The following is a 13,583-nucleotide window of genomic DNA, read 5'->3' on the forward strand; positions in this document are numbered from 1 at the left end:
AGAGCAACACAGATAGATGCTACTGCTGGTCTAGACAAAGGTACCGAGTGGCAGGCGACAATTCACAAAGCCTGTCAGCAAAGTGCTACAGTGAAGTGTTTCTCGTCCAGCAATGAAGATTTCCTCATAAGTGATTTTTTCAGATTATTGGACTTACCCATGTAAGCCTAGCTGGTTTTAATAATTCATGGAAACATGGCTAAACTTTAATGAATACTTTCCAGCTTGCCTTCTAGATAGTTCACCAAATGCAATTCCAAGACATCTTCATGGATATCAGTTACTCTATTGCTATCATGCAGTCTCTGGGACCCCCAAAATGGGATGAAGTATTGAGGATACGGGACAGGGTTTCTCACAGGGTGCTCTTTCTCCACACCGAGGCCTTGGCTTCAGGCCTTCTATCAAAGTAACCATGAATCCACCCAACAGAAACAGCAGAGGTAACTTCTAAACACTTGCCATGCATTTGCAGCGTGTGGTCTGTGGCCCAGCACTACTGGCTTCACCTAAGAGTCTGTGAGAGATACAGAAGCTTGGGCTTTGCCCCAGGACCTACTAAATCAGAATCCGCCTTTTAACGAGATCTTCAGGTGATGTGTGTGCACATCTAAATTTGAGAAGCACTGCTCTAAAAACTAGAGTCTAAACTATTTTGAATATTGAGAAGTTCAGACCATGGGGTACATAGTCCCTTTGCTGGGCCCAGATTGTTTTTCAGGGCAGCTCCCCCATCTCCAATCTCCAAAGAGAAAAGGATAGTAGAGAATAATTATATAGCCAGTTAATTAGCATGTCAGAGGAGAGTTCTAGAATATGCTCCAAATCAGAAATGCAGTCCATGAAGAAAAGTTGATGGAATGCACTCAAACTCAGGGTGCTCTCGCTCCTATAGCGAGTCTCTATTAACTCAGTCATTCCCATTTCTTACAGCACTGTCTCCCCCCATTTTATTATTACCCCATTTCCATCTACCAAAACTACTCTCTGCACCCAGAGGTTTAATCCGTATGCTGCTGCTGATTGTCACTCCCCCAGAAAGCTTGACAGGACCAGAATCAGCCTTATACTTACCTGCAGAGGACAGGAGAGGGAACTTGGATGTCCTTCCCAAACATCAACACTTAGCGCCAGGCTGAGAGGAAGTCTTAACTTATATACATGCATATATATGAGCACATGAACAGAAAAATAAACATACACATACATATACAGTATAGTTTTGAGAGGGATTCGGATATCTTCTCAGAAGTCATTCATTTATTCATTTAAACATGATCTCAATTATGTTTCAATGAAACTGGAAAAAAAAAGGATCCACTTTATTCCAGATGCAAATATAACAACGAGTAAAGCCGTCTCTACCCTCCAGAAGATGGCACTGTCCAGAGCACAAGAGGGCGCTAAGGAGAAACAAAGTGAGGTACCATGGGCTGTCAGTCAGGGCGAGAAAATCAGAGAAAGCCAAACTTGAAAGAGGACTAGCAGATGAACAAGGAAAAGAAAAGGTGGTTCATGAAGAAGGAACTTCACAAGGACCCCAGGGAGAACAAAGGGAATTGCTGTTACAGAAAGAAATCAGGCATATGGAGATAGCGGAGAGGTGAGCAAGTTTCCTGAGAGCTGAGAGGAAAGGGGCCTGGGCCCAAAGGAGTCACGTCTTCATCTTCCTTTGAAATGGGAAAAGAGAAAAAAGGTGGAAATACATGGAAATGGTTTGTACCTGGGATGGGAGAAGGTAACCTTGTGAAGCAAGTAAGGAATACACTATTTCCATTTACCAATGGGTAACTATTGAGTCGTTTCCATGAAACTGATTTACCCGAGGTCATACAGCCAGGTAATGGTTAAGGTCTCTTACCCAATGCTCTCTGCAAAATGCAAGCCTAACAAGCAGTTCAAAGGTCTAAGAATCCTTACACCAATACATATGAACCCTGAAATTAGAGTTAAAAGACCAAGGTTCTCATCTGAGTTCTGCCATGGCTAGGTGTGTGACTTTAAAAAGATCCCTTAACCCATTTGAGGCTATCAAATAAAATACTACCTGGTCCCTTCCTGTTTTACCAATTTATGCCTCTAGAGCATCAGCACTTGGGCCAGAGTAGAAGGCCAACTCCCCAGCAATCAAAAAGCAGAGGAGCCCCCAATCCTGCTTGGTCAGTCATTAGCCAGCATCTTGATACAAGACAGAGAATCCCAAACTCATTTCAAATGCTTGGGTGTTTGATGGCTCTGGGGGGAAAATGGCAGTAACGGCCCAAATAACCAAAAGCTGGCATTTGTCCCCAGCAACTTGGAAACATCCTGATTCTATAGTTTGAAATGCTAACAAGTAAAATGGTGTTCGACCTTCCGTTTCCACAGCAATTTATGTTTGGCCTACTTCCAAAATGGAGTGAAGGGCTTGTGCTACTGTAGTAAAACCCTAACCCATTTAAGCAACAATAAAAAGAGCAAGGAAAAATTTCTAAATGGGTTTGGGAAATGGAAAGAAGGGTTTATAGGAAAATATTTCACTAAAGAAAACTTTGCTGGTTTAAGCTCAAACGTTAGTACTAAGACTCCTGGCAGCCAGGTGGGAAGTACAACGCGGTGTACAAGTTCTCACTAACAACAATAAGCATGCTGAGTCTCTAGAGGAGGAAAACTTCTCCTGGGTCTAAGAGTTTGCTGCACGGATCTATGCAAATACAGGGACACAGAAAACGCAGCTACTTCACACACAGTTATTTCTTATATTGACCCATAGAAAAGCTGAAGGCATAACGTTCCCGACAGAGTGAGGGGTGGGAGGTGGCATGGCTGACGTGCCACACTCCCAATCTGACTGATGGTATTAGGAGGGGGGGACCTTTGGGAGGTGCTCAGGTCATGAATGGGATTAACACCCTTATAAATGAGGCTCCAGAGAGCGCCCTAGCCCCTGCCACCACATGAGGATACAATGAGGAGTCTAGGACCCAGCAGACGGCCCTCACCCAGCCATGCTGGCACCCTGCGCTCAGACTTCTACCCTCCAGAACAGTCAGCAAGAAATGTCTGTTGTTTAAAAACACCCAGTCGGCGGCATTTTGTCAGCGCAGCGCAACGGGAAAAAGCCCTCCTCTATTTCTGAAACATCCATTCCCGGGCAGGCTCGTGCCAACTTCTTCCTTTCCTCCTTTCAGTTACCTCCATTATTTCAGCACCTGCTTTGCCAAATCCCTCTTCCTCCAGCCCTTTCTTCTGCTGCCCTGAATCTGATCTTCACCCACATCCCTGACTAGATCCCCTCCATCTGTTACCCCCAAGCTCTGACTTGAGGGGTCCCTACCAATCTCTGACCACAGAGTCGGCAGGTTCAGCAACGCACGGAAGACTTCCTGGTGAATATGTTCATCGGATCCTGATGCTCTGAAAATCCAGCCTCGAGTCACCTCAACCCGCCCCCCCCAGCCACTTCCATGCCCGGTGCCAAGCCTTGCTGTGAAACCTTCAAACTATCCCAACTTAACCGCCAGTTTACTCATCTGTCTCCCCCTCTCCACCGTAAGGTCTCAGAGGCTCAGGGCCAGGTCTGCCTTGTACACTGTCAGACGCTGGGCCACTGCACATGGCTGTATGGCTGAAATCCAGCCCAATGCTGCCCATTGCAAGCTGTGCACCCGGCACGGGCTGCCTCCACCCAGAGATAGGAGCAACTTTTTCTAATTCAGACAAAGCCAAACCATGTGGCTGTGAGAGCTGCCACTACCCAGAATGGACATCACCTTCTTCCGATTGTACAAAGGTGCCACTGTATTGGTAGATAGTGGCACTGGTCATTTCCTATACCAACCACAGTGCCAGCATATATTAGATGCTCAAATATTAGCTGAAAGAACAAAGTAACTGAGTTTACTACAAATCTGTGTTTTGGGACTTGACTACATTTCCATGGCCTTTTATTTTGGGATGACTATCCCGGTCTCTCTCCAGAAGGTGGCTAGAAGCTCCACCTCAACTCAGGTTCCCAATTCCATTCTTGAAACATATACACCAGCAGAAATCCTTACCAAAAAAGATGCCACGAAAAAGAGGAAAACTCCTCCCCCATTTCATTCCTTCCGGCCTGAAGAGGACCAGGGGGTGACCAGCTACTCTGTCAATCCTGCACCCCTTCCCTGGCTTCATTAATTATCTCCATACCCATTTCTGTGTTCAATCTCTCCCTCACAGAGTACCATCTCTGGCCCCAAAATCTCAACTTCCTCCAACATTAAAAGAGCCTTCCAGCAATCCTGCTTCCAACTTTGATGTCAAGCATTTATTCTCCATTCTTGACATAAGTGTTACAAAGTTAGAAAGAAAATAAAACAGGGTAAATAAGGATTCAGTGACCAGGGTGGCGACAGGGTGCTTAGTTTTATTCAAAGGAATTCTGTTTGAGGCTATAACATGAAAGCAGGGGCCTTTGTAAGAAAAATGAGTGAGACATGCAGGGATCTGGAAGAAGAGTATTACAGTCAAGCCAGTGCAATAAGTGCAAAGGCCCTGAGGCAGAAGGAAGCTTGGGAACTAGAAGGGAAAAAAGCAGCCAGGATGACTGAAGCTTAATAAGAAAGGGAAAGAAGAACAAAGATTTAATGCCTTTCTGTCTCCCCTGCAGTATATACAGAGGGTGCCAAAATAATTTATACACATTTTAAGAAAGGAAAAAACTATTAAAATTGTAACAATATATACTGATCAAGATGAATACAAGTGACATTTGACTTCTGCAATTACAAGAGGTGCTCGAAGTGGTTACCATCAGCGTCCAGACACTTCTGATTACGGCGAACTGCTGCTTGAGCAACATCGACCAAAGTGTCCGTTTGTATACATTTTTTGGCACCCCAGTATATGCTCCATGGGAAAAGATATACTATCCAGCGCATAGCACATTTCCTGGGATGCAATATGCACATGATTAATAATTGAATAAAAGAACACATACATGCGCACTCAGCAACCTACAGCCTTCAGGAGGAAATCACGCTCCTTCGCACAGCATTCAAGGCTCGTCAGCCAGCCCTGCCTTTCCCTCTGACCGTGCCTCCCAAGTTCTAGTCCAGCCACGTGGGAACACTCACATTCCCTTCCCACTCCCTATACTTTCCTGTACCCACCCCTTTGACACAAGCTGGACCTCCTGCTTGGGATTCCCAGTCACCTCCTCCTATCAAAAATCTTACTCTTAGGGCCGGCCGAGTGGTTCAGTTGGTTAAGAGCTCGCTCAAGAGTTTGAGCTCTGAGCAACAGCGGTTCGAGTCCCGGCCCGAGCTGAGCTGCCACTGAGCTGCCAACAGGTAGCAGGATGGCTCAGCTAAAAAAAAAAAAGAAAAAAAGAAAAATCTTACTCTTACAAAGTGATAACCCCCCCCTTCCCCAATCTACTACCCCTCTGACATCATATAAAGCTGTTACAATTCCACTGACTCTATTCTTTAGGCTGTACTCCACATCCCATGACACTATATCTATATATATATATATATATATATACACACACATATATATATACATATATATATATAAAATTATAGTTGACATTCATTATTATTCAACTTCAGCTTCAGGTGCACAGCGCAGTGGTCAGGCACCTACACTTTGTGAGGGGTATGAATGTCTAACTATTACATTGTTCTGTACCCCTGAAACTAATAAAAAACAAAAACAAACAAACAAAAATCAAAACTAGAAATAACCTCACCTCAAATACTGTTATTGAGGTCAGTAACCACGTTTAATTAAGATGAGATGTTAATAATATATTTCAGTAGACAGAGGCTCTTTCCTTAATTTCCCCAGGTACAAGTGTTATTATTTGGCCTTTAACTTCTGATTAAAATTTAAAAGGTGGGAGTCACCCCAAATTAAACTCTTAAATCTGGTTTTGGAATCTCTTTTTTTTTTTTAAATAGGAGTTTGAAACCCTCCTTTTTACTCCAATGGTAAGCTACTTTGTAAAAAAAAAAAAACAAAAAAAAAAAAAACCCCACAAAAACCACTTACTCTTGCTTCTAGGTCTAAGGCTCAAAAGCCCTCTGATCTGATGTTCTCTTCCTCCATGCTCCCTTAGCTCCCGCGTAGCTCATCCTTCTATTAAAGGGTGCAATCCCACTTTAAATTCAGTGCTTAGCCTCCCTAGCCCACACTCTCTTCAGGTCCCTGAAGACAGTGATTATCTTCTCTTGTGAGGGGGAGAGAAGAAAGCCAGTCTAGTCAGCATGTATTACGTGTCCAAAGGGCACCACTTCCTACCACAGTTAACTTGGAAGGAGTGATTCAGACCCTCGAGCCACATCCTACAATTTTGCATCCAAAGTTCTGTATTTCTCAATCATACGTAAGGGTTCCAATACCATAAATAAAAGGCCAAATCTCAGAAATGGTTTTCCTTTCCTTCTTCCAAATCATGGTGGATAGAACTTCTTCTCAGGAAAGCTCTGGAAATGGCCTGGCCAGCCGCTTAAGGGGCAGCCCTCTAGGAATAAACATACTGAGAGGATGTGAAATGTGGGAGAAGGCTTGGGCCCAGCTGAGGCAAGAAACCACAGGCCTTGCCAGTGGGTTTAATTTGGTTCCTCCAGAGCCAATGGCTCTGACTAAGCAGGAGCTTCCCATCACACTGTTGCCAGGGACAACCGTGGCACAGCAACCACTGGGTGGGGAGAAAGGGGACACCTCTTCTCTGGTCACAGGTATGACTCTTCTGAGACTTGCCAAAGGAACGCCAGACTGAGTGGTGCCCGGAGTATGCATAAGAAAGGGTTTATGAGCGTGCAGGCACACCCACACTTTACAACTCTCACCCTGTGAACTCCCTCACGTGCACCATGATCCCCAATGCTACGTGCAGACCTGAACACCGACGTCCCCTCATTTCTATCCAAAGTAAATGCATAGACATTTTTAAATGTTTCCCTTATTTCAGATCAGCGTTCTGAAGTATCTTTCAGTTGTGAGTATTTTTGGATACCCATCCTGCCAGATTCTCTTTCTCAGATACATGCACTTGAAATATAATCTTTTCACTGAAGCACCACCCCTTATGGAAATCAGATCACAGTAAAAATAGGAAACCTATTCCACATGAGTTAAGGGGCAAATGATCCCTAGAGGTGGTGCCCACAGGAAGTGCCCAGTTTTTACGTCCTGATGTTTAGAAGGGGAGGCATACTGCAAGGATTGTGAGGTTAAGGAGACTGACAGACCTGACTTAGATTTAGTCTCCTGCGATTTGCCTGCTTGTGGCCCTCGCATAAGTCACTTCACTTTTAAGCCTAAATTTCCATATTTGTATGATGGTAGAACATATGCAGGATTGCTGTAAGCATTAGGACATAATACATGGAAAGCACCTAGAATAACTGACATTTAACAGAAGATTGGTAAAGGTTGCTAATATGGTATTAGTATTATTTCTACCACGTCTAATGGGCGTCTCACCAATGAGAGATTAGGCTCCTCAGAGATGAGTGGGAGCTGAATTGGTCCCATGCCTGGATCCCAATTTCCAGGGCAGCCCCCATGTCAAATGCATTCCATTGTTCCCACAGAGGCACTCGGGTCTGTCAACACACACGTGCCCTATGGCAGTTCAGAAAACATGGTCACTATACCTATATATGGCCTGTGGGCTGATCCGAAGAAAAAAAATGACTCAATTCAGTAGACCCAGGCTATTACCACAGACCTGCAAAAACTACATCTACAGAGAGGAAAACTCAGGAGACCATCCGCTTGTGAGAAGCAAGACCTCAGCTTAAGTGTTTTTATACGATACTGTATTACGTTTACTATAGGCCTTTTTACTGCAGCTCTCAAGGAGAGGGGAGAATCTGAAGCACTACTTCCTGTTTTGAAATCAGCATTCCAGGTTTCTGAACACCAGCCCCCACCTTCTACTGCTGGTTCAGGATGGCCCAGAAATGCGGGTTACTTTTTGGTGATGCTGAATTCTCACTTCACGTTAAACTTACGATACATAGAATCGAGAGCTGGCCAAGGCATTGTGCCCAGGGCTAGAAGCCTCAAGAAATGAGGCCACTGGCTCCTCCCCTGAAGGGGCTTCTACTCTGGCCAGGAGGCAAGATCTTTATAACTCCCTCACAGCATGAGGAGTAAGTGCTGGGACACCTCTGACCACCAGGCTCGTGGGACGAAAGCCTGGATGCAGGCTGGGTTGTAAGGAAGTTCCTAAGGTAGGGAAGTAGACTGAGCAGAATTCAGATATTTGGAGAAGAGAGGGTGACACAGAAAGGAGGACAGCACCCTGCCAAGAGCAGGGAGGCCGCTAATGGAACGGGGTCTCCTGAGAGGTGCCAGCCTGGACCGGGCTTCCACGGAGCCTGGGTACGACCAGGCGATGTCAGCCCTCCCAATGCCCCACCACGCTCTGAGGAGAGTTCTAAAAACACAAATGCCTGAGCCCAACCCCCAGAGATCCCCAGTCCTCTGGTCTGGGCATGGGGAGAGAACGCTTATTAGAAAAGGGGAGAAAAAAGTCAGGGCATCTATCAGCCTGAACTGCTTCCCCGGTACAAGAAACGGCAACTAACGTGGTTTAGAAGGCTGGATGAGAGGCCAGGCGACAACTGATCCGGTCCCTTGGGTAACTAGCTCTCCTTTGAGGGAGACAGGAGTTGGGCTCAGAGGATCACCCAGAAGCTCTGTCAAAGAAAAGCAGCGAGAAGCCTGCACTCCTGGGAGGACAGCCTGTGGGGCTCTGGGCGAGGGGAGGGCGGCAGGCAGGCAGCCATCTGAACCACAGCTTTGTTCCTCATAAAGCAGCAACCTGCACACCCCCCAAAAAGGCAAGCAGCAGCACTCTAATCTTACACTATTATTTGGAGAAGGCAAATGCCCCACGTTTGAATTGCTTAACTCGGACTACAGGTCAGAAAAAGGCCTTGTTTTTTAACCATTTTTGTTTATTTCCCCTTTTTTTTTCTTTTCTTTTTTACAGGAAGAAGAGAGTAGGTGCAAGAAAAATACTTTAGAACATGGAACTTTTGCCTTGAAACCAAAGATCTGAACCTCGGGGCCCACTACCTTGCCCCCTACACAAAGGTCCCCCCCATGTTATCTGAGTTCAATATATGTGCCTTCTCCCAAAGTCATTCACTGGTCTTATATCACATCCAAGTAGGAATAAAGGGACAAGAACTGTCACTACTCTTCTTAGAGGATGACACTTATTTGGTGATCAGTGAAAATCAACACGCTGGTCTGGAGCTGGTTTACACTACCTTCCACCAAGTGTGGCAGTCTTCCTTTTCCCGTCCACATCAGCTACACAGGGGACACTGGGCTGCTTTCTCCCCCACAGAGAATCATCCTCTCACTCCTGTCCAAGGTTCATCAGTCTAGACCGGCTAAAACTTTTTTCAGGCCATCCGGCAATCAGCTAGCAAATCAAGAAACCAAGATTACCTCACAGGCCCCGAGGATAACTTAATGCCCGTCCATTACATAGAAAGAGAGCCTCAACTGTGTTGTCCTAAAGCAAACTTTTAAAGGTATCCATGAGCAAAAGAAAGGGGGAATATCTCTAGGTTTTAGTTCATACAAGCAGGGGAGAGGAGGGGAGGAACAGGGGAAGGTGCTCCCTAAAGTAATATTTCCCAAAGGGTGTTCCGTAGAAGCTTGTCTCATGAACGTTCTTGGCGGGGTAGTAAGAACTGGCATTGTCCCAGTGCTAAACACCACCGAACAGTACAGGAAGCATTACTTTCCCACCCTCTCCAACTAGAGTCTCAGTGAAAATTACCATATTAAAGTTCTAAGAAGTCTCACAGTAAAGGAAAATGTTTCACGAACATGACTATGATCACCATAACTAATAATTCACTTGCTTACAAACACGCTGTCCAATATGTTACTACCAGCTACTTGTGTTTCCTGAGCACCTAAAATGTGGCAAGTCCAAATTGCAACGGGGTATAGGCGAAAAATACACACTGGGTTTCAAAGGCTTAGTATAAAAAAGAAAACGTAACAATAGCTCCACTTTTTACATTGCTTATATAATGAAATGACAGTATTTTGAATGGAGTTAATTTCATCTGTTTATACCTTTTCAATATGGCTACTAGGACATTTAAAATCATGTATGTGGCTCACATTATATTTCTATTGGATAGTGCGCTCCTTTAGAAAACACTAAGCTACGGCACCGGCTTAGAAGCCGCAGATATACTGTATTATCGTAGCACTTGTGTCACATTGTTTTTCATCTGAAAGATAGTGTCGCATTTGTTTATCACCTGAAAAAAGTACTCTATCCCAGAGCTTGGGATGGATAAAAACAGATGAATAAAGCACCCAGACATTCTGACCAGGAGGCGTAAGAAAGCCCACCTAGGAACGGGTAATTCCAAAGATATCAAGGAATGAGAGATATATTCCTTAGAAAAAAATGAACATCTTTCCTTTTTTGTCTATTACGACTTAGGTATTTATGTAATGACAGAGAACTGTTCCGCTTTGCATTTCGCTCCATGACACTATCTGTACAGTTATTCCTAAATATGCTCAAGATTAAGTAAATTCGGCGTTCAGTAACTGAAATCATTATCTGTGAGTACAGATGAGGACAGAGGTGCCCTCGGGGATTATGGTTCTATAGTAGATTCCACTATCTTCCACTCACTCCATGACTTTGGGTGAACCAAACCACAGCACCTATTTCCTGCGAAAGGGCAATAGGTGAGTGTCCACAGTGCTTTTAGAAGTACCTGGCACAGGCTGCATAATTTATTATCTCAGCCAACTCATGAAAGGAGCTGGTGAAATCTTACCAGAGAACTAGCTGTGTGACTGAACAAGCAGCCTGCCTTAGAGTTCAGCTTCTTAAGCTGTAAAAGAGGAATGACAACGCCCATCTTGCAAAAGAATTCAAGGGTCAAACAAGGCAAAGCTGAATGCCTAGCATGTTGCCTGGCACTTAGCAAACACAGCTTCCCTCCAGGCTCTGCTCTGGGGGCTTCCATCACCTTTGCCTGAAAGTTAGGGACTGGACCTGAAGCTCTAGTTCTTTCTAAATTTAAAATTGAGAGGCTACATGTGGTCAGTTGTTGTAAGGGAAATATTAAGAGCTCAGAAGATCTGTCAGATGATGACAGGAAGGGGGTTTTCCCCTCGCTGGACTTTCTCCTCAGAAGTGATAGTTCACTAATCATCAAGTTTCCCCTGTAAAGTCGCTGTTGTGTCATTTCCTGGCATCTGAGGGAGAATGAACTGAGAACACCTACACGCAGGCACCCGTGAAAGGTTTCTGAGGGTCCGCCGGAATCCACCTTGCTCTGGCAGTGACTGTCCCCCACGGGAATGACACCACTGTCCTGTGTCCTAGCCTTCCATTATTGAGGCCCCATTCCTATGCCTTGCCCACTTCAGGTCCTCAAATAAAATCATTCAAAGATGGATGCCTCTTTCTTCAGGTCTGGCACCTCAATTTATAAGAAACATGGTGTTTTCTCCATTCTCAGACCAGAGGTCTTTCTCCTGTCCCATTCTGTACAATTTCTCTGTGTCCAATCATTCTGTCAACTCCACAGAGGGAGCTCAAGGGAGCTCAGAGTAGCTGAATCTACTGTTACAATGCCTGAAGTTGCCTAAGTAGTGCCAGGGCTGTATACTCTTGGACTAAATAAGTATGCAATAAGCAGAGACATATTTGGAATAGCAAAGTTTTTGGATGGGTTTCAAATGGATCATAGGCAACAGGAAACTTACAGTCATTGACTATTTAGGACCAAGTAAGTCAGTAAACATTAATATTTCTAAGTGTCTATATAAATCAACAAGTCCATTACCAAGTCATCTACCTCAGTGCTGAGGCGATTAGGTTAAATGAGGTCAGAAGTCTGCATCACCCAGAACACCAATCTCTGAACCAAAGCATGTGGGGAGTAGTGAACCTCTTAGCTCTCAACACAGCTCGACAGCCAGATGCCCTGGGTCTGACCCCTTCACCAGCAAGCTGCTTCCACTCTCTAGGTCTCAAATCCTCTTCTAGTCAAACTCCAGCTTAGGGGCATTCATATCTGAAAGCCCAAGGCTACCAGAGGCTGAATGGGGAAGCCATTCTCTAAGGTCGTCCCCAAGCTTCCCAAGTAAGTGACCAGTTTCTCCTCTTACCCCAACATGCCCCCTCAATGTCCCATAATAGCAGAGCTCCAACTGCATCACTTTTGTTTACGTATTTCCTCCACCTAACTGGGTTCCTTGGATCTCGGGGGCCTATCGCATAATGCTCAATAACGTTAGCAGAAATAGAAACATCTACTGGACTAGAGCCATGCTTCTCAAACCAGGTACACTGTGGGCTGAGATAATGCAAAGCCACAAGATAAACAAGATGCATCTTGCTAACGATCACGCTTAAAATATTTTCTTAAGACACTCTAGAAGAAAGCAAAATACGCAGTTTAAAAAAAAAAAAAGAAGTAGTAGCCTTTTTGCAGGCTGGCAGCTTCCAAATTTAGGACTCTGCCCCAGACTACTGGGTGTACAAGTTCCCTATCCTTTGTGCTACAGGTCCCTGCAAAAGCTGAGAAACCCAAGAAGCTCTGAACTCATGTGTGCCCTAGTTTCTGAGAGGCTGAAAGCAATTTGTCTGGGGTCAAAGATTACCAATGCCACTTTCCAGGTAAAAAAAAAACAGGCTAATCTTGCCCAAACAACCCAGAAGAATAATGCTGAGGACAGGAAAAAGACTTTTCAATTACTGGCCCAGGACATCACATAATTAAGCTTGTAAGAAGACATCCTTTTTAAAAGCCTAAAGTAATGTACTATAGTTTGCCTGGGTCCAGAGACCCTTTGATCACTTCCTGGAATAGACGCCAACAAACTCATTTCGAGCCTCTCCTCTTATTCTTTGCTGCCTGCCTGCCTCAGCAGGAAACCCTCTAGAATCTAGAGTCTAGATCAACAGTAATCAGAAGCACCTCTGCCTGGCTCTCTCTTACCCAAGCTTAGGGGCACATCTGAAGCCTCTCGAAGGTTAGCACTCCATCTGGACGTGCGTAAGTGCAAACACCATAGCCACATCCCCCTGCTTTAGAGGGGCTTCCGCACTCCACTGAAGGGCCCCAAACAGCCTAGAACTTTCTGAACTTTTCCCCACCCCCAGCCTTCAAGGATCTTGACCAATCCTATCCCAAAGGTGCCGAGTAGCAGGGCAAACATCTTGAGAGGAAAGAGGGGTTGAAGAACCAGCTCTTTCTTCCTGCAAGTGCCTCAGGGACCCCAGAAGGACCCAGTCAGGACTGCGAGGGAGGGCAGACACTCACACACACACACACCCAGGCCTGGAGTCCCGGTCCGCACTCACCTTGGCCGACGTCTCTCCGAACAGAGGTCTGTTGTCCAGACCACTGGTGCCATAGGTCCTAGTAGAGAAGTCCTCCATTTTGGGGTTTCTTGACTCTCTCCCCAAGTCACTCAAAACCGAGCCAGCATTCCTTCCCTAAGTCTCAGGTCCTGTGCCCTCCAAGCCGCCCGGTCACCGGGCACACATAGCCGAACCACGGGAGCGTCCGGGAAGTCCCGGCGGTGGCGGGGGGGGG

The 13,583-nt window shown here is 45.4% G+C and overlaps 1 protein-coding gene across 1 annotated transcript in view; it reads right to left on the minus strand.

Annotated features, from left to right (window-relative positions):
* TMEM243 (transmembrane protein 243) overlaps nucleotides 1-13,577 on the minus strand; it is an 18,767-nt gene extending 5,190 nt beyond the window's left edge. Inside the window, exon 1 of the mRNA XM_019623718.1 lies at nucleotides 13,349-13,577. Within this exon, the coding sequence (XP_019479263.1) occupies nucleotides 13,349-13,426 (78 nt within the window). The 5' untranslated portion in view covers nucleotides 13,427-13,577. The remainder of the gene's footprint in view (nucleotides 1-13,348) is intronic.
* Between the last annotated feature and the right edge of the window lie 6 nt (nucleotides 13,578-13,583).

This window comes from Hipposideros armiger, unplaced genomic scaffold, assembly GCF_001890085.2.
Source record: "Hipposideros armiger isolate ML-2016 unplaced genomic scaffold, ASM189008v1 scaffold_560, whole genome shotgun sequence".
Classification (NCBI taxonomy): Eukaryota; Metazoa; Chordata; class Mammalia; order Chiroptera; family Hipposideridae; genus Hipposideros; species Hipposideros armiger.